The sequence below is a fragment of the Psittacula echo genome (assembly GCF_963264785.1).
Source record: "Psittacula echo genome assembly, chromosome: 17".
Lineage (NCBI taxonomy): Eukaryota > Metazoa > Chordata > Aves > Psittaciformes > Psittacidae > Psittacula > Psittacula echo.
The window spans coordinates 1029580-1050612 of record NC_137753.1 but is presented as its reverse complement, the minus strand read 5'-3'; the positions used below and the strand labels follow the sequence as shown (position 1 = coordinate 1050612).

Sequence of the window (21033 nt, the reverse complement as noted above, 5' to 3'; positions counted from 1 at the left end):
GCGGCTCGGGCCTTGCTGTGCAGGGGTATGAGGAGGCCTCAACGGGTCTCGCAGGCCCTGTGCTGTCTGGTGGGGTGTGACACTGTCCAAGCACCGGACGCTGGGTGTCCACGGGCTGCGGGCGGTGCCGCTATTCTCCTGCCGCCCCTCTGGATCCGCTCTTCCCTTGGGAGCATCCCGATCCCGGCCCCAGCACGGTCCCCTGCGCGTCCCGGGCTCTCGCAGCTCATCGCTGTGGTAACGCCTCGCGCCGGTGGGCGGGGCCTACGCGCGCACAGGGGAGAGGGCGGGGCCTCGGCGCGCTCCCCGCAGGAGCCTGCCGGCTCGCACCTCATCCGCATAATCTATGCGGCGGTCTCATTATCATGCAAATGTATGTGCATATATTTGCATACCGATGAGGCCGGGCGAGGAGTGGGTCGCGTTCAAAATGGCGGAGCGGGGCGGGCGAGGTAGCGGCGGTCACGGCAGTTTGGACAAGAGCATCACCCTCCCGCCCGACGAAATCTTCCGCAACCTGGAGAACGCCAAGCGCTTTGCCATAGACATCGGTAACCCGGCCGGGAGCGGCGGGGAACGGCGGGCTGGGGGGCGATGGTAGAGGAACGGGCGGCGGCTCTCGCCCGCTGAGGGGACTCACCGGGCCGGGCGGCCCGCGGATGCGGGGCACGCTGGGAGATGGAGTGCCCTGAGGCTGACGGGCTGGTGCTGGTAGGGACGGTCAAACTACAGCTACCGGCGGGCAGCGCGGCGAGCGGGGGGCGCGGGGCACTACGGGACAGGGAGTCTCGGCGGGCGGTGGCGGTACAGCCGAGCCGCGGAGCGGCACTACAAGGCCCAGCATGCCGGCCGGCGGCGGGATAGGGGCCGCCGGGGCTGTCCTTGGCGGCCCTGGGCAGAGGTAGCGCCGGCAGGCCGGGGCGGCCGCGCTGAAGGCAGAGCATGCTGTCCTGTCAGAAGGGTAACGGGGCCTGGAGCCGGCGGCCCCGTGCGGACCCCCTCGGCCGACCCTGGTAGCTGGCCGCGGCCAGCAGGGCCCGTCACCCGCTCCTCCGTGCTCCCGAGACACACCTTGAAGAAGGAGCTGGCAAAGCAGAAGGGGAGCGGGTCGGAACTGTAACAGCCGTTGTCTGTACTTGCGCCCTCAGTCACCCCCTGAAACACCTCCTGTCCTGTGCACAACCGGAGAACACAGTATTCCTGGTGTACAACAACCTGCACCAAGGGACAGCTGGAGTAATGCACATCCGAGTGACACCTGAGCACCGCAGCAGGGAGCTGGGCTGCGGTGGGGGCTGGCCTGGGCACCCTGAGCTAAGCCTGTTAAGGAGTAGGGATTAGCATTCATTCTGTGGAGAGCTGCAAAGCCAGGTCAGATTCACACCTTTTGCTTCCGTTTTATACTTACTAGGTTAGTGGAACTATTTACTAGGAAAACCAGACAAGTGCTTTTCACCCACAGTACACTAGTACTGCTGCCAGCCTCCATTAGGCCTCTGATTAACGTTGTGCTGGGTGGTGGAGAATTACTGTATAGTGGGAAGAATATATGCACCATAATACACAATCTTATATCACAAGGCCACCAGCTCCTTCAGAAGATACTTGTTTCGTGCCTGATAAAATAACAGCTGGATTTGGTCCTTTCTGGGGGTCAGAGTGGAATTAGGGTTGTGGGGTTAGTTACAAAGCCTAGTTACATCTCTCAGCTGGTTTTGTGAAGGGATTTAAATGTTCAAAAACTGGGAGAGGAAGGGGAGGAAGTATGAAGCTGTGCTTTACATACCATTTACCTGGTGATAAATTACTGATGCACATGCATGATCTCAGTGTTGTACAGTGAGACATTCCAGCACAAGCTCCACAATTCCTTTAGAGGTTTGGAAGGAAGTTTTTTCCTTATAGGACAGAGCTACCAAATTCAGTTTTCTTAAAAAACAAGCTAAGAAAACACTCACCTTCAAGCAACGAGCTAGAACAGAGTTTGGATTTTGTTAACCAGAAACTTTAAAGCATTGGCTAGTACACTGATGTAAGATCTGAGGTCAGGAAAGCTTTGCTACTTTTGATACTCTAAGTGTCTGTCGGTGATCACCAAATTGACCTCACTTAAATTTTGCTGGAGAAAGCCTCCAGAATGCAAAAACTTGTGTTTATTTGAGCACTATGTAAGAGCTGAGAGTACTGTTACAGGCAAAGCTATAAGCACTACCTGATTGTTAACATGCCCATGCTGCATTTCTTGATGACACTTGTTTATAAGGCAGAGCATTGGGCCACTGAATTTACTCATCATGTTATGTTGTTATTTACTGGTGGGACTTCAATTTTAACCAAGTGGTTGGTCATAATTACTTCCTGTCTTGTACAAAGCATATTCTACAAGATGTGTGGTAAACTTGCTGAAAGGGGTAATATGCCAAAGACTTGGCAAGAGACAAGTAATGCACAGACTTAAATGCAACTACACATTAGGCCTGTAAAAACAAGAGATATGGACCACCTGACTGCCTTGTGCTCCTGTTCCAAGAGCAGGGTTGCCAAGTTAGAACTGACTCTCTGTACAAATAAGGGTGGTTATGGTCTGCAGCCCAGGGTATTTTTTATGCAGAGTTAAAATTAAGGAGTTTTTTTATCTAACAGAGAAAAAAGCAGAACTTTTTTCCATAGGAAGTGCATTCAGAGTTAACCATGCCAGATCAGTTTCTAGACCAAGGTTCTTTGGCTCACTGCATTTTGCATTTAGCTTAATTATATCTGGCTTTAGCTGATAAAATCTTAAAAACCAAGAACCCTTAGATAAAGCAAACATACATAAATTATATTGTTTGCTCTGAGGTGAGACATTAATCATAACTTGTCATCTTCTTATTGACAGGTGGCTCATTAACCAAATTGGCTTATTATTCAACTGTGCAGCACAAAGTGGCAAGAGTGAGATCCTTTGATCATTCTGGAAAGGTGAGAACTGTATCATTCATCAGTTGCATGGGGTTGAATCATGCAAGTGAAGTACTGGACTGGCTTCTCACATCAGAATACAAGTTCCATCTGAAACTCATCTAGTAACTTGTTCTGTATGAAGCTTTATCTAGAACTTTCTTACGGTTTAAGGATGGTCTTTTGTAATGTCTGTTATTCAGCTTAAGGAGAATTAATATCTGTTGAAACTGCTTGGGATGTTATGTTTTTAATAGCATTAACAGTTTCAAGACAAAGGAAGCACAGAAATTTATGTTCAGTAGTTCAGCATAACCTTGTTTCTCAAGGAAGGCTTCTGAATGATCTATAATAAACTCTTTTTTCTCTTAAAGGACATAGAAAATGAACCTTTGTATGAAATAACTGTTCAGGAGGAAATTACAGCTCGACTTCACTTCATTAAATTCGAAAACACTTATATTGAAACCTGCCTAGATTTCATCAAAGACCATCTTGTCAATACAGAGACAAAAGTCATCAAAGCTACAGGTGGTGGTGCCTATAAATTCAAAGATCTTATTGAGAAGAAATTGGGGTTGAAGTAAGTGGAACTATTTAAACTTAGTTATAGGAGTGTATGATTTCTTTGAGTTTTAGTAGGTTAACTTGCCACTTTGCCCATCCACCCTCAGAAGCCACCCATGCCACAAGATAACTCTATCATGAGCTGACATAGCAGAGGTGCAGGCATAGAGCCAACAGGCAGGAACACAGGGTTCTGGAGAAAGTAAAAAAAACAAGAAAGCAGGGTCTTATCACAGCTTTTTTTCTAGAAAGGATCCATTTTTAAGTTAAATTAATCTCTTCTGATAACAGTTTTTAGTTTTCACCTCTCAACTTTAGCAGCATTTCAGTGATAGTATCCTGACTATCAGGAGCGTGCTTTGGACATACTGTTAGACTCTAATGGAGTAGAGATCCAAATGCACAAAACTCACAATGGTATATAAAATGGGGTAATATTGGAAATCAAGTTGTTACTAATTTCATTAGTAACAAGAGTTTTCACTAAGAATCCTTGATCCATTACTGTGTTTAAGTGTGTCAGACCTTCTACTTAAATTTTAAGGATGAAATCTGCTTGACAACTAATACTACAAACTGAAACATTATTAGCAAACACTTTTTTTCCTGATATACCTAATCTTTGTAATTTTCTAAGCTCTCAAGAGTTCCAAAAGCCTCTAACATTTTTCTGTACATGCTCAGAAGTAATTAATATGATATAGCAACTTATTGCATAGCTCCTATATAAACTTCATGCAGAAGCATAGGCTTGCAGGAGACTAAAGGGCAGTCTCATGAATCTACAGCCTCATAAAGTTACTGTTCACACATCTTTATCAAACACCACAAACTAAAAAGGTACCGTGGGTACAGATAAAAATATCATTAATTTATACCAATATTGAACATTACCTGATGTTAGACATGAGCACCCCAAAACCCCTCTCCTACTACAGTTCCATAAAGCACTGTGCTCATCTTCTTTTATACTACTTTTCCAAATTACTTTCTTCTCCTGATAGGCAGGATTCTGTTAACTCTTTTTCAAACCAGCCTACATCAGAACCTTACTGGCTGGTGCTAAGTATCAGCTAATCAAGTCAAGGAGGCAATTCCCACTTCTCACGTGATGCACCTGGTCTTTGTTTCTTTGGTTTTTACTTGATCATGACATACTTAATTGGCCGACAGGCCCAACAAGCAGCACCTTCTTCATCCTGGCAAATATTCTGTATTAGTTGACATGTATATCTGTGCTTGGTTTGTATTCTCAACAAGTCTTGTGATATTTGATATGAGAAATTTACCATAAATTCGTAACAGTACATAAGATATAGAAGTTTACAGAAGTCAGTGTTAGCTGACTTAACTACATCATTCACCTTATCTAAATTTTGTATCACATTCCCAAGCTCCATATTCAGGATATATACTGTTGTGAATCCTATTATTCTTGTAAGAAGTCTTTTTTTTCTGTGTTTAGCAATCCCAATAGTAGGCCCATCACAGTCACTTCAGTCTGTCACAGACAAGTGCTGAAATGTTTTTTCCTCTATTGAGAAGGAAGAGGAAGAGTGATAGAAAAGTATTTCGTGTTAGGAAGTTGTTTTGTTAGGCTACTTTCCAGATTAGTTTCCTGACCTACTTTGTTGCAGGGGTGCACATATGCTTGTGCTAGCACCAGGGCACTAAAGAGACAGTGTAAACAGGCAAACAGGGGAGGATTTTTTTTTAATTATTTTATTGATAAAAATAAAAATTAATTATTAATTAATAAAACAGGATTATTTTTAATGACAGCATGATTAATGTAAGATTAAAGTTACTGTGTAACTCCAGTCTAACTTTGGCCTGTGTGTTCTGGCATGGAGGATGAACATCAGAACATATGCAGAAGTGGGTTTCATGTTTTAAGAGAGCTGGACTTGCCATGCAGTGTGGGTTACTATCTCCTCTTCATAAAGCCTTTAAAAACTATTGTTCTAAAAGCAAGCTTCCTTGTCAGTAGGGCTGTGACATTTATGTAAGGGGTTTTTTCTTCCCTTTCCCCTCAGAGTAGATAAAGAAGATGTAATGACCTGTCTAATTAAAGGATGCAACTTTGTGCTAAGGAACATACCCCATGAAGTGTTTGCATACCAGAAAGATTCAGATACAGAATTCCGATTTCAGACGAATGACCCAAACATTTTTCCTTATTTACTGGTGAATATTGGCTCTGGGGTTTCTATAGTGAAGGTGAGTAGTTGCTAAAATGTTTTATTGTAGAATTTGATAAAGGTGATCTGAAACATCTTGCTTTTTTACAGCAGTAGTTGTTTCTAATAATGCTTAGGAAGAATATTTCTCAATTTCCCTTTCTTACAGAGTTACGAATGCTTTTTCGCTCACTCCCGTAGTTTCTTTTTAATCACATGTAATTTGGTGTTTAAAGAAGTTGTTATATTAACTGATGAGGGCAAAGGCTGTCAGATCAAAGTGATTTTTAATATTGGTTTGGTTTGATACACTATGGAGAGAACCAAGTTTTATGTCTGTATGTAGGGTTATTGGCCAAGAATTAAATACAAATATTTCAGGAACTGCTTGGGGTACGAGGAACTTGCACTTCTCACCTGATAGTTACACAGTTAAAGAGTTCCACCTACACGAATTCCACTGTTCAAAAAACCCCGTGTGTTCTCATATGTAACTGTGTTTATAGTTAAAATAGGACTTTCTAGAAAATCTGCCTTGTTTTATTGACAGGTAGAAACAGAAGACAAATTTGAATGGATTGGAGGGAGCTCAATTGGAGGTGGAACCTTCTGGGGTCTTGGAGCACTGCTGACAAAAACAAAGGTATCGAAGTGTCAGTTTTAAGGGGTGTGGGATTAAATGAGATGCTAAGAGGAAGCTGGAAATGTTGAAATGACAAACTCTGAATAGGGAGAAATAATTATTTTAAATTCTGTTTCTGTGGGAAACCAGAAGTCTAACATCGGTGTACTAAAAAATTTAAAAAATTATGTCTGTCTCTTGGGGTGTTTCACTTTTTATTCAAAGATTTGTAGTCCTGGTGCAGAAACAGAGCAGGCAGCTCTGCAATGCTCAGGACAGTTTCAATACTCTCCAGAGGTGCTTGTGGTCCCTCACTGTTAGAGAACAAGGCTGAGTCCTTGACTTATGTTCATACTTTCAAAGGAACCTTTAAATGCAAAAAGATACTAGTAGAATGTAGGGCCAAAAATGATAAGATGATCATTAGTGGCAAAATAATTATCCTGCTTGGGACTCAGGGAGCTTGTCTGCAAGAATGAACGCTGTTTGAAGTGCAGAGAGTAGCCTCCTCAAAGTGGCCTGTCAATTTTCTGTGCTCTTGTTCAACATGAAATGCCCACCTAGTTCCTTCCACGTGATCTGCAGAAGAAAAGCAGAGAGCACCCAATTATTGCAAAATGTCTGGGAATAGGGAGGAGGAATTCCAACTCTCTCTTCCACACTATGGTTTCAGGGGTTCATCACTTAAATCCCAGCTTGGTGATCTGCCAGAATAAGGCCTGGTTTAGTACTGCTCTGCCTAACTCGTCTCTTAAATCATGCTGCTTTCTCCTGTTTCAAAGATCCGTGTGGTTTAAATAGGTGTTCCTAAATGTCAGCAGTTTACAGAAAGCTAGAGTTACATATGCATCAAATAAGAAAATGTCAAAGGGAAGACCCATACTTGCAATAATTTGTCTGGTGCGTTTAAAAGTTTATCTTAGAACATGATAATGTGTGCTCTTAATGCTTCCTGATTTTGTAGAAGAGGAGGACAGTTACGCTTTCCATCATTAAAGGAGCTTCACTTAAGACCAGTCTGTCTGATAAGATATGGACTTAATTATTATTAGAAATAAGGTATCTTTTGCTGCCCTACTGGTCCTAAGACAAGCCCAAACCCCCAGTTTTGGTCAGTAAAGATGCTGCAGAACTCTGGGTTTATGGGCAAGGTTCTCTGTCTGTCCAGGAAAGCTGGAGTAACTCTGCCTTTCATCCTTAGAAATTTGATGAATTGCTGCAACTTGCTTCCAAGGGACAGCACACAAATGTAGACATGCTGGTGAAAGATGTGTATGGAGGAGCCTACCAGACCCTGGGCTTAAGTGGAAATCTGATTGCTAGCAGCTTCGGGAAATCTACTACAGCCGATAAAGGTATCAGTGTATACAAGATCTACCCAAGATTTGGTATAGATTTATTACTTTATATTTCCTGGATTTGCTGCTTGTGCTAGGTTCAGCACTTAAATGGATGGAAAAATAGTTGCCAGCTTCATCAGCGTAAACATATCTTGCCTTAGCCATTTCCCCATGCTGGGCTGAGAGGGGACTTGGAGCACTGCTTGAGTTGCTCAGTTACTTGGAGTCATCGTTCAGAACTAATAAGGAGAAGAAATGCCACCATCTCCTCTGGCCCTTGGGAATCTGCTGTTCATAATGATCTAACAAGTAAAGCTGGAAAATAACCACCACTCCTTTTCATCATCTTGCCTACATGTGTTTTGTCTGCACAGTATTTTATTGGCTAAAAATATTATATAATGCAGGCATTCACATTTCAGTTTGGGATTGCATAATTTTAGGCAAACAAGAAAAGTAGTTCTCTAGTTAGCCTACTGTGAATTCCTTCCTGTGGGAAATACATGTGGCTTTCTTGGTCCAGAAAAGGACCCATGGCAGTGATTTACTGTCATTTGCAATTTTATTTGCATTATTATTTGCTGCAATGCATCTCAGGTCAAGCTGGATGGATGAACCACCATCTGTGGTTCCTAGAGAGAAGAAATTGAGTTCTTGCCATTGCTGTTGGCCTTTCAAGCAGGTTTCTTTCAAGCAATGTTTAACAGAGGCTTAGAGTCTTTTTCATGATATCTTCACTCAAATACAAACTCCTTCTTTGAAGTACTTTTTAATAAGAGATGTTTTGGGGACGTGAACACCTTTCCATACACGTAGAGACTGGATACACTGGATACTTTTTCCTCCAGCTGTAGGCTGTCTGTTAGAGAAGCACAGTCTACCTGAAGATTCTTCATCTGTGTTTCAATTGATTTACTATTTCTTTCCTTTAAGAATTTTCCAAAGAAGATATGGCAAAAAGTTTACTACATATGATCAGCAATGACATCGGTCAGCTCGCCTGCCTCTACGCCAAACTCCATAACTTAGAGAAGATATATTTTGGAGGATTCTTTATTCGAGGTCACCCTGTTACTATGCGCACAATAACCTACAGTATCAACTTCTTCTCCAAGGTAATGAAGCAGAGATTTTCCTGATAGCAGAGTCACAATTTTAGTTATCTTTCTAGGTTGTTGGGGGACTTTAATAAATGGAATTGCACATAAAGTAAGCTTAGAGGGCTGCTGGTTAGGTAGGCAAGTAGGGCTATAAAGATCTGTTGTGGGAGGGGTAAAATCAATGTGAAATGTCTGGGAGTTCTGTCTGGCCCCTCTTTCTCTCTCCCTCCCTCCCTCTCTCTCTTTATTATTAGTTTTTGATTGACAGTCTGTCTTGTAGCTGCCCAGTAATGAGTTTTCACTCTTCTCTTCATAGCTACCATTGTTATTCAATTCCTCTTGCTGACTTGCATCTATTTCTTTTCACCCCCTAGGCTATACAATGTGGGATAGTTCTGCTGAGATAGTTAGTATCAGTGTGGGGGGTTTGTTGTTTGTTGTTCAAAAATACCCCAAACCCCCCAGAACAGCTGAGTTGTAGTTCTTTACAGGTTTTGAAGTTGTGGAAAATGCTGAAGATTTTTCACTAGAAAAACTGTCAAGTCCAAAAGCTCACTTAGTGGTTCTTACAGGGAGATTAGTTCTGCACTTTTGTAATTTGATAGAATAGGCAACACCATTTTTTCTCTTTTCTCAGTGCTTTGGGCAAGAGACTCCTGTATGCTGCTTTTTCCCCCCCTTTTTTTACCATTGTGGTCTCTTTCTGTAAAACTGTTGGGTTTCAAGAAAACTATTGCGAAACTGCAGCTTTAGATTCTTGTAAGAATAGCTTCATCTATTCAGTGATTCAAATTGCAATCTCTCCATGAATTGTAGCTGACCTCAGTGTTCGTTGTTGTTACAGCAGCTGCTGCAGATGTAGCTGGCTCTCCTGTAGAGAAGGCAATGTCTCACCCAGCACTGGCTAGGAAAGCTAAGGGACCCTGCTGCTAGGATGGAGAGTGTTCTTATTCTCCCTAGCATTCACGTATTATATTAACAATTAAATGAATTTGATGGGGGAATTCTTGCCTATGGATAATATACAGAGTGTCTGCATGTTGTTGAACAGCAGTGTAATGAAACCAAGGTAATGAACAATGTCTCAAATGTGTACAGTGGCACACACTTAGGTTGGTGACCTAGAAATCAGATGACCTGATATTGCCAGCCTGTTCAAGCAAGAGGATTTGAATATTCACGGAGTGATGCAGTGGTCTTTTCTAGTGAAGGCACTGGTTTCCCTCTGCTTTTGTGATTGTGCAGGCTTAAAATACACACCACTTCTGCATGTATTTTTTTCCCAGCTGTTTAATAACTGTGGAATGATGTTTGTAAGCAGTTCCTCCTGAAGCTGTGTTTCAGAAGCACCATTAAAGTTACTGAATGTATTAGAATGTAGCACAAATTAATATTACCATCTTCTAGTTGTTTCTATTAAATTTAAGTGTAAAACTAGTGACAAAGAAGTACATATTAGCCAGCAGGGACCATCCAATTGCAATGTTTCATATTGTGGCAGGGAGAGGTTCAGGCATTGTTCCTGAGACATGAAGGCTACCTGGGAGCCATTGGGGCATTTTTAAAAGGAGCTGAACAAGACAGTAAGTACAGCACTGCTCTGTTCTGTATATGCTGTGTTCTGAAATGTCAGTGTAATGTCCAAGTTTCTCTTAAGAGGCTGCATGTAAGTTGTTGCCCAAATAAATACATTTGGCACTAATAAACACAGATGCTGGGCTTTGGTTTTATATATTCTGGCAGGGACATCTTAATTTCTCACCGTTTCTCCTGCTCAGCTTTGAGAAGCCAGCAGGATTTCTGCAGAGAGCACTCATAATTAAATCAAGTTGGGGAAATGTTGTTTCTGAGAACTTTCCTCCTCTTTAAGAGGCCAGCTTCTGAATTCAGTTAATGTACTGAAGAAGACTGTGTTCCTTTGAGAGAGAAAAGCCTCACGCATTTATGAAGGATGAGACACTTCTGTCCAGCATTCTTTGGGTGTAGGGTGCTTTGGTTGAATTCTGCCATTTGTCTTTTCTTTATTTCTTGCTAATGTACAAGCAAACCAGTAAGTATATTAGTTAGAGTGGTACACAGAGGGGTTGTTCATGTTACTTAGTAAGTATCAAATATACCTTAGAATAATGGATGTGGAATAATTTTCATACCCGTTTTGTAGATATGGGCAAGGAAGCAGCTACTGAGGAATTACAGATGTTGCATTTGCAGCATATACTGTACATCTCAACTTGATTAAACTTCTTCTCATTTCTAAAAACATTTTAGAAGTAACTTCAGTGTTTGTTTGGAAGTTACATTGTGTTTTAGTGATTATATTTTGTTAATATTGGATCTAGATTTAGAAGCAAGAAATCATGATCAGCAATAGGGCTTTGAAGGCATGCTGGTTATAGCCTTTAATGGCAAGGGAAGGGGGTTTAAAAAAAGAATGATTTTACAACTATTGTCTTATGTCTCATTCAGGTTGAAGCTGTTCAGAGCTAGGTAATTCACTGAGTGGTTGAAATGTTTCTTTTGAGGGTTGGAGGGGAAATTGTTTACTTACAAAGACAAAGGAAGATGGCTTTGGTAGTGAAGCACCTTCTCTGAAGGGATGCTGGCTCTAGACTCGCTCATGGGAGTATTCTCAGTTTTATTTTCAGATTATGTGTGTCTCTGTCTTTCTTTTTTCTAGATCCAAATCAGTATAGCTGGGGAGAGAATTACGCTGGGAGTTCTGGTCTTATGAGCACATCCCCTGATGTTTACCCTATGCAGAGAACAAGGAGTGGTACAGTATGTGGTTGTCTTTTCTAGAACTAAGTGCTTTCTTTTAGTAATGGTTATCTGAAAACAGATGGTTATTCTCAAGCTGATTGCTTCCTGCCACTGGGGCTCCTTCTTACCAAAAGAAGTGATTAATATGGTGTCTTGTGTTGTGTGATGTTGTCTTTTGTCTTGTGTCTTGTGTGATGGTTTGTTGTGATGTCTCATAAAAACAGATGGTGGCTGCTACTTTGTCTTAGTGTCCTTCGCCAAAGTGGGGTAGGGGGGGAACATTCATCTCTTACTGTTTCTCTGAGGTAGCTGAAATATTGTGCTTCAGAATTTTGAATCCGATGTTCCCCTGTCTTTAAGCAGCTTTTATTTACTTCCTATGAGAAGAGAAATATATAATTGGACAGAAGAGCATGAGCCCAGTCATCTCTTAAACACACTGACAATACAGTAATTCCGATTGCACAGTGAAACTGGCATCCAGTAAGCACCCAGAAAATACCTTCAGGTTCTTAAACTATTCTAATACTTCATCTACTGAAGTGCTTTTGAAAGGAGCTAGAATAGTGGAGCTCATTGTTTTACTGTGTTACCAGTCTGCATGTCAGTGTTTTTCATGTCAAGTTTGCTTATATCTCCTCCATCAATGATTTATCTCTTTTCAGTTTTCAGGAATTGGTTTCCTTGCTATAGGGAATGGGGTGGGAGAAGCAGGTCTTGGCTTTGGTTCATTGTTTTCTGTTAGTTGCTCAGCTTTTTTAGGCCTGAAGATGAGGTGCAGAGCTCTTACTGAATGGTTTCCCATATAAGTCCACTATGAGCTGCAGAAGATGGATTTTGTGGGTTGTGCCTATATGTAAAAAAGTCTAGTTTTTCAGCTCTGCCATAACTAAAATTGGGTTAATAAATTTGTGGATTACAAGTGTGACCAAAAAATAACACCCCCATCCTTCTTAATGAGAAAATGTATTACAGATTTTAAAAGCATTTATGCAGATGTAGTGATCTGTTTTTTGTCAAGCCTTTACTCTGTGAGAGATGATATTTTTTCATGCTGGCAATGGTACAAGAGTGTCAAACCAGCTGTAATGTGCTGTCCACAGCTGCCCCATTTTGAATTCTTCTATTGCTTGGCGCTCACTTTGTTCACATAAAGTGGGATCTCTTTGCAACAGTTACAGTTCAGAAAAGTCCACTTTCCAGCAGTTGAATTAATACTGAAGACACTTGTTCTATAACAGCCACTTTAGTGTGTGTGCACAAAGACCTGTCACTTTGTGGGCTTTAATCTTTACTTAGGCCGAGTGTTTCTGTTGGCAGATGCAATGTGATTAGGTAGTTGTATAAAGTACAGATAAACGTGCTCAGGTTTTTTGAGACGCAAGAAATAAGGCACACTTTCTGTACAGAGCTGTGTAACTACGCATATTGCACATTAAATTAATCTCTGTCCTTAGAAATCTGATCCCAAGCATTGTTTTCACAAGACATGAGAAAAAGATTTGGGGACTTGATCAGGACTCTGAAAGGGAAGTTATGAAGCAACATAGCAGCATTCCTTCACAAATAATCCTGTGCTCAGCTCTTTGTGCTCCTTGAACTTGGTAGCCCAGCAGATCTCGGGAGGAAGGGAAGGAAAATAATAAACTAGAGGGCCTATAGTAAGTTTTCAGCATGAAGCTTTGATAATCTCCATCTGCAGGATGGGCACAGATAAATAATCCATGCAGGGGAGTGGATTATTTGTGGTGACATAAAGTTATCTGCAAACTTGGCACTCTCAGCTGTGGATGGACTTCTGTAGCCCTTGTACAAATAAATCTGTTACGAGTCTATTTTTGAGTAAGTCCTAACAAATCTCTTTTGTTTTTTCACCTAGTTTGACATGCTTGAAATGGATAGGTTGGAGAGACCGCTTGTGAACCTGCCGCTGTTGAAAGACCCATCAACCTATATTCCAGACACTGTTGACCTCACAGATGATGCCATGGCCAGAAAATATTGGCTCACATGCTTTGAGGAGTCTCTGGATGGGGTAAATATCACAAACAGTCATATGTGTGAGTGACACAAATATTTAGTACATAAATCTTCTCTGGACCAACATGTTAACCCTGCAAAATACACCTGCTGCGTCAAACCTATTGTGTAAAGGTTTGTATTCTCTGGTGGTGCTTTTAAAACATCTCTCTTAAATGACACCACCTCTTCATACAGAGCTAGCAAGCAGGATGGTCAGACCATCAGAAGCCAGAAAGGCCAAGCGCCTTGGCCCTAATCAGGCATGAGGTATTGCTTCTGCATTGTAAAACCAATTCAGTTAGTGCCTGCTAGTATTTAAGAGCTGTTTACGGTTAATAAACAAATCCAAATCAGAAACTTCATGAGTGAGTGTCAGGAGAAAAATGGCTGGGAAAAACCCATACTGCAGTAAAGAGAAAGAACACAGTGGGATAATGCAGACTGTTAAATTCCTGCCTGTTTCTCCTTTTATGTGTGTGCACGTTATTTTTTTCCCACTCATGTAACTAAGTTGTGTTTAATTTCTGAAAGTACATTCTTGAAGCTGAAATCCTTTGGGAAGACAGGAGGTATTTAAAATTAACTATTCTTTGGTGGTTTGACTAAAGGAAAGCTGGAAGATGCTGTGTGGGAGGGACTAGATATATGCAGGCACTGAAGAGCAGATGGAGGGGTTATTTCTCAGGCTAAACTTCAGATCAGTTACATGGAGGAAGAATTCATGTGGTAACTTGTGTCTTGCCTCGTTTCCCTGCCAGGTGGCAAAGCGCGCTGCAGCCAGCCAGCCAGACTCCATGGATGCTCTGGAGAGAGCCGAAAAGTTCCAGCAGAAGTACTGGAACAAGCTGCAGACACTCAGGCAGCAGCCCTTGTAAGCGTCTCTGTGTTCCCTTTTCATCACTTGCTGCTTGTTTCGAGCAGAGCAAACTAAAAGCTAACTAAAAACTAACTAAAAGCTGCTTAGGTTACAAAGCAGAGCAGGCTGAAAGCTGGGTAGGCTGAAGGCTTTAATTAGGCGATGTGCCAAACATCAGGTTCTCTGTACAGAACTTTTGGGTCTCGTATATTGGAATGTAATGGGAAAATGATATGGTTTTATATTTAAAATTTTATTATTTAAAATTGCTACCTGCTTATTGAACATGGCAGCATGTTAATGGAAGTGCCCAGCTTTGCTCTGAACGTCTTCCCTCTCTGTATTTAAGGAAACTGTACAGCAGATTTGTCACTTAGAGGCAGTGTTTAGCACGCGTGGAATGTAGAGACTTTCAAGTGCTTGTGTGATGCGCAGTGACTTATGGAGGAAAGAGAAGAGAAAATAACTTCTTTCTGTACAAGCAGTTGATCTCTTTTTTCCCCCCTTCTCCCCTTTTAAAGCGCGTATGGTACCTTAACAGTTAGAAGCCTTTTGGATACAAGGGAACACTGTTTAAACGAGTTCAATTTTCCGGATCCCTATTCAAAGGTAAGTTGTTCCTGCTTTACAAGGTGGACAACATCCGAGTTCAAGACACTTTTTCCGTACTCTGAAACTTTGTGTAAGTCATGGCTTGGGGTGGGGGGGGTCAGTAACTGGCTACCTTGCAACAGCTTTAATCAGTTGGTGGTTGTCACTGAGGAGAAGCAATGATAATGGGATATAATACCCTGGACTTCCAACATGTGCATAGGGAGGGTAACACTAACCATGAAAATTGCCAGCTTCCATTGTCTGATGCTTCTGAGAAGAGAATTGGTGTTGATCCTATTCTGATGAGTGTGTGGTGTCTGTGTAAGCTACCAGTGTAACCAGCTCCTCCCTGAGGAGGTGTTCCCATCAGTTTAGAGCTGGGAAAGCTGGGAAGGCAACTGGCTGTGTAACCCTGATCCCACTGGAGGAAAAATTCAAGAGCTTCTTAACATCTGGGATGATGAAACTCTTGATGCAGAAATCAGAGAGATCTCCAGTGTTTGTGAACCAGGCAGTGCTGAGCCTGCTGGTGGTAACTACCTCGGTTTGATGGGTCATGGCACTGCAAAAGTCCCTTTGTGTGCCCACTCTCCAGTCCCCAACCTGCTCAAGATCTATTGCACCTGAACTTCTTAAGCAAAGTAATTCTTGGGCTGCAGATCATATCCTAGCACTAACAAAGCTTTTTGTTAGAATCCCAGGAAACTTTTTTCTTGATACTAAGCATGCTGATAACAGTAATTTGTTGGTCCATTAGAGGCCATGAACATAGAGGAGAATGCTTGAGCGTGGTCTTGGCACTGAGATGACCAGTGATGGGTAAGAAGTTCTTGTCTATAAATCCAGTGTTTCATGTCTTTCTTACAGGTAAAGCAGAAAGAAAATGGCATAGCCTTAAAATGTTTCCACAGCGTAATCGAGTCTTTGGATTCATTAGACTGGGAGGAGAGGCAGTTTGCTCTGGTGAAAGGACTTCTTGCGGGGAATGTCTTTGACTGGGGAGCAAAAGCAGTCTCAGAGTAGGTGTTCAATGTTTCAAAATGTTTTAAAAGCACCCTTTAAGATTCAGAATATCCAATTGTTCTTTTTTCTCTAGAGAATGAAGTGCACTGATCTAATTGTAGCTTGTATTACACCTGCATCAAGTGTTGGCTGTCTTTACAAGTGTTGTTGTGCAAGGAATCACAATTCTAGAACTTTCTTTTGGGGGGGCTGATACTATAGATCCAAGAGCCTTTAAGGAAGGAACTGAGAGATACCGAGTTAAATGTCAGGGCTGGATTTAAGGAACTTCGTGAGACTGAACTGACAAGCAATGCCCACATGCTGTAATATTTGTACTGACAGCTTAGAACCAAGTCACCTCACTTGTGGAAATCCTCCTCACCACCCACATGTGAGGGGCTACTTTACTATCAGTTCCTGGCAGTAACTTTGAAAACCTGTATCTGGTTATTTTAATCCCTTTTCGTGCCACCCAGGTACAACCTCAAAAACTCTTGTAGTTCAGCCTTCAGAGGAGACTGTTCCACTGACACGTTAGACCATGACTCCATTTTATGGTGGGCTGCAGACCAAAAGGTGTCTTCTGTACCTGTAGTCTAGTGCCTGCAGACATCTGTGTGTTAAATTAGAGTTCTTATGCCAAAAGAAACCAGCTTCAGTAATATACATCTGAGCCCTTTGTTTTTAACCCAAGCACAAAGTATCTGCTTCTCACTCACTGGACCTGTCTACACTCCCCATTATAACCAGTAAGATTGCTGACCACCTGCTAAGGAAACATTTGAGCTGTATTTGAGATGAAGCTGCTTAACTGTGTACCCTTTACTTCCCCTCTGATACAGCGTTCTGGAATCTGAGCCACAGTTTGGATTTGAAGAAGCCAAGTCAAAACTACAAGGTAAAGGGAGATGTGTGGTGGTGGCTGGGACTGGATGTTGTGTGACCGGGTTTACTGTGGCAGTTCTGCTGCCCAGGTGGCAGGAAACCATCAGCACTCGCTGAGGCAACCTGAAGTGGTGGCTGCAGAGTTTGAGTGGAACGTTTCTGTCTGTGTTCCAAAGGAATTGCAATCTGAAAAGCTCTCCTTGAACCAAGGCCTGAGCTGCACCAATACTCAGAATGTCTTTGCTATTTTCATAACTGTTCTAACCCACCCGAGGAGACAGTGTCCTGGGGGGCACAACACTGTCTATCTGGGAGGAATCCTCACATAGCCAACCTGCCTGCCTTCATTGCTTTGTTATGAAAATTCCCTTTCAAGACTGCTCCAGTTGAGTTCTTCCCTTAATTCAGAGCTCTGGAACTCTTTGTTTAACATTCAGAAGCCTGAGCTCAAATACTTTAATGTTTAGACACCTGGAAAGAGCCACCTCCTTTTTGTAGCATACAGAATTCTTCTTTGACTGAAAGCCACACTAACATGATCTTGTCTATGACACAGAACGGCCCTGGCTACAGGATTCCTACAACCAGTGGCTGGAGCGACTGAAGGTATGACCCACAATCATTACTAACCATGAGTAATTAAATACATTCATCATAAACCCACCTCATTAATCTTGGACTTTAACAGAACCCTCTTCAGACCACTCAGAATACATTCTGGTAATGCAGTGCCAGTAACTCAGCAGCCATACCATAAAGAGAGGAATAAAAGGGATTAGGCTGACACTTCATCATTTCTTAGCTGAATTCCTTCAGGACCTACAGCGTTTGGAACCCAGTTGCTCCCAGAGCTGTTCCACAGGAACCACATTGTGCCCCTGCTTTATAAAGACATTTATTTCTATACACCTAGACCCAAAACTTTGAACACTGGGCCCAAAGGTAACATTTGGCTTGTTACTCTGGCTAAGTAGCCAGCCTAAAGCCAACAGTAATGTAGGAGCTTGCTGAAGGCAATTAACTTGCCAGTTAGCAAAGCCCTTTCTGCCCTGTGTGATCTCTATTGCTGCTTCGTTAGGGTTAATTGAAAAGCTTTTGTGTCTTTGTGTAAATCCCTGTGGGCAATGGGAGCCAAAGCTTTGGTGTGAGTGGATCACTCGAACTCATTACATCTTAAACCAGAACCTGTCAGCTCATCCTGTGTAAGAAACAGTGACAACTGAGGAATGCCAGGCACTGTCCTGACAGTGTTTTATTAAGAATTAAGCACTGTTCACTATGAAATTTCTGCTGTTGATGTGAACTGGAGGGAGCCGAGTTTATAACATCAGATTTAGAACAAATGAAATGGTTAATGGAAGAGAAGGAGTCTGCATTTTAGGATGTCACTGCTCCCAATAGCTCATCCTGCCATTTCCTGGCAGAGGGAATCCTGTCACCCTATGGCAGGATAGCTTAAAACAGCCACCGAGGTAGGTGCACCCCAATGACCACCACACTTATACCAGCAGCCACCCATGCTGCTGCTTCTCCTCCAGCCTCCAAGGATGCTCCTGTTCAGAGCTGCTGTCTTTAATTCCAGTGCAGGTTATATTAATGGAGTTTGAAGGCCTCTCAAAGAAATCAAAGTTACTGAAGGCTGCTTTAAATTCCTGTGCAAAGACACCGTCAGGGAACTTAATTTCCCCTAAGACTGAGGGTAGGTGGTGGTCTGATGAGTTGTGCTGCTGCTAGAGAACCAAAATGGCCAAGTGTTTGAGGCTATAAAATGTGGGGTCTTAAAGCGAGTAGTTGTAAATAACACAGACTGTGCACTGAGATGAGCTGTGAACTCAATCCTGAATACGCTGGTTTTCTCTTTCAGGAGGGTCCCCCTCATAAATGTGCCTTAATTTTCGCAGATAACAGTGGAATAGACATAATTTTAGGAGTCTTTCCTTTTGTCAGAGAGCTCCTTTCTAGAGGGACAGAGGTAAGTGGGTTTCATTGTGAATTCACCATGTAACAGAGCTTTGGTAATTGCTAACTATCCACCTGCAGTACTCTTGACCAGACTGGATCCTGGCATCAAAACTGGGACTAATCCCAACCCCTGAAACTCCAAAGCCTACAAGAAAGCTGGAGAGGGTCTCTTTAGAAGGGCCTGTAGGGACAGGGCAAGGGGAATGGCTTGAACCTGCCAGAGAGGAGACTGAGATGAGCTCTTAGGCAGAAGCTCTTCCCTGTGAGGGTGCTGAGGGTTGTAAGTCCCAAAATAGCAGTTAACTGAGGGAGAGTGAGCTCTGGGCCTCCTGCCTTCCCCTTTCATTTCCTGTTCTGTACAGTAGGTCAGGGCACGATGATCTAAACAAACAAGCAGCTCTGCCACCACACATGCACTGCATTAACCTGTGGACTCTTCTGGACCTTTACCTCAGGTTATACTGGCCTGTAACTCTGGCCCTGCCCTGAACGATGTCACCTACAGCGAATCCCTGATCGTGACTGAGCGGATAGCAGCAATGGATCCCATCATTCAGTAAGCACATTCCCAGCCTTCATTGTGTATTGTACAGTACAGAGAAGGAAAAAGCAAGTTCCTTGTTACATATTTAACTGTGTTTATTTGTGTCTGAAATCTGGAAGCCAGGGCAGAACAAGTACTTTCATTAAGGTGAACAATTTACAGATCAGACCTTTATTAACAACCCATAATGGTATTTCTTTTCTGTGTCTTCCCTGATGAGCCCTCGAGCTACTAAAACATGAAGCTATGTTAGAAAGAATAGAGGCAAATACAGCGATGTCACATAGAGACTAGCCCTGTGGAGTATACGCAGCTGACCAAAGAAGCCTTTTATTGAAGGAAGCGTTGTGTTCTCTTCTGGAATCCTGGTGGGGAAAGAAGCCTTTGCAGAGCAGACTCAGTTGTCGTCCTTGCTTTAGTACCAGATTTCCGTGACATTTCGTGGTTTTGTCTTTTTCTTTCTTCTTCAAGATCTGCCCTGAAGGAAGAGAAGCTGCTCTTGGTTCAGACGGGTTCAAGTTCTCCGTGTCTAGATCTCAGGTATGTTAGCAAAGTCCCCATCTGCTCTTTGTCTCCATCAGCTGCAGAATGTTCTGAGACTTAGCACTGGAGGATCTCAGCCACGCTTCCTGATAGGAATCACTTACACACAACCAGTAATGTTGCTTAGTCTGGATTTACAGACTTGTGATACTGATCAGCCCTTCCTCATTGCTGGGTATCTGCCTTATCATGGTGTGCTGAGCAGTGACACGTGGCCGTGGTCAGGAGCAGCTCAGTTAAATCCTGCACATGATCAGGAAATCCCCTTGAGCACAGGCAGTGTTCCATGGTGTTAACCTGGTTATTCTTAATTCAGTTCTCTGGGAGAACAGAACTTTCCTGTGTGTTTCCTGGGAAATCCCAAGTGTGCTCGGGACGGAGCTTTAAAACTACGATTCAATCTCATTTCCTTTAAGTGTTCCTGTTTATTGGCATCAGTAATTCCAGCTGAAAAGTTGAATCCCACCACAGTTTATGTCCAGAGCCCTTAGAACCACCCGTCTCTCACTTGCGGCACATGTAAGGTCTGTTTCCAACCAGAGCTCTCCTTCCAGCCGTCTGGACAAAGGCTTGGCTGTGCTGGTGCGGGAGCGCAAGACAGACCTGGTCATCATCGAGGGCATGGGCCGCGCCATCCACACCAACTACTACGCGGCTTTCAAGTGCGAGAGCCTCAAGCTGGCAGTGATCAAGAACTCGTGGCTCGCTGACCGCCTTGGGGGGAAGATCTTCAGCGTCATCTTTAAGTACGAAGTGCCGTGTCAATGATGGGGGCTGGCCCGCAGGGGAGCGGCGGCAGCAGCACGGACTTGCACTAGTTCTACTTTAACTGTAAAGAATGTATTTTTATTACAACAGGGAAAAGAGTTCATAGGAAATTCCGTATTTATATTGTGCTTTTGTGACTTAAAAAGCAACAATATGATTCACTCTATAGTATACATCCCCAAATATATATATGTATATCACTCATTGTTTATTTTGGTAAGTGTTTATTTTCATGCTGCAGTATTTGTGATGGAAAGACTTTATTTTTTTGTTCTGTGAGACATTCATATAGAAATATATTTAAATGTCAACGAAACCTTTTTTTATACATCTCTGCCTACTCTG

The 21033-nt window shown here is 42.7% G+C and overlaps 1 protein-coding gene across 4 annotated transcripts; it reads left to right on the top strand.

Moving 5' to 3' along the window:
- Positions 1-400: 400 nt before the first annotated feature.
- On the top strand, positions 401-20960 carry PANK4 (pantothenate kinase 4 (inactive)). 4 transcript variants are annotated; one of them, XM_080631398.1, is made up of 19 exons: positions 401-551; positions 2879-2961; positions 3315-3523; positions 5544-5727; positions 6238-6330; positions 7511-7664; positions 8583-8764; positions 10251-10332; positions 11427-11527; positions 13389-13544; positions 14290-14402; positions 14909-14996; positions 15849-16000; positions 16829-16884; positions 17428-17477; positions 18736-18843; positions 19289-19389; positions 19849-19917; positions 20475-20960. In XM_080631398.1, the coding sequence occupies exons 1-19, from the start codon at positions 431-433 to the stop codon at positions 20686-20688; spliced, it is 2316 nt and encodes a 771-aa protein (XP_080487524.1). In that variant the 5' UTR covers positions 401-430; the 3' UTR covers positions 20689-20960. The 4 variants fall into 4 exon arrangements, with proteins under 4 accessions (XP_080487524.1, XP_080487521.1, XP_080487522.1 ...); XM_080631395.1 differs by having other exon boundaries at positions 402-551; positions 20461-20960; XM_080631396.1 differs by having other exon boundaries at positions 402-551; positions 20392-20597.
- Positions 20961-21033: the final 73 nt, after the last annotated feature.

Excerpts from the sequence above, each read along its gene's own strand:
- PANK4 (XM_080631398.1), top strand. The coding sequence starts at position 431 with ATGGCGGAGCGGGGCGGGCGAGGTAGCGGCGGTCACGGCAGTTTGGAC. Across the intron at positions 13,545-14,289 it reads TTGAGGAGTCTCTGGATGGG|GTGGCAAAGCGCGCTGCAGC; the intron begins GTAAATATCACA and ends TTTCCCTGCCAG. Across the intron at positions 19,918-20,474 it reads TCTCCGTGTCTAGATCTCAG|CCGTCTGGACAAAGGCTTGG; the intron begins GTATGTTAGCAA and ends CTCTCCTTCCAG.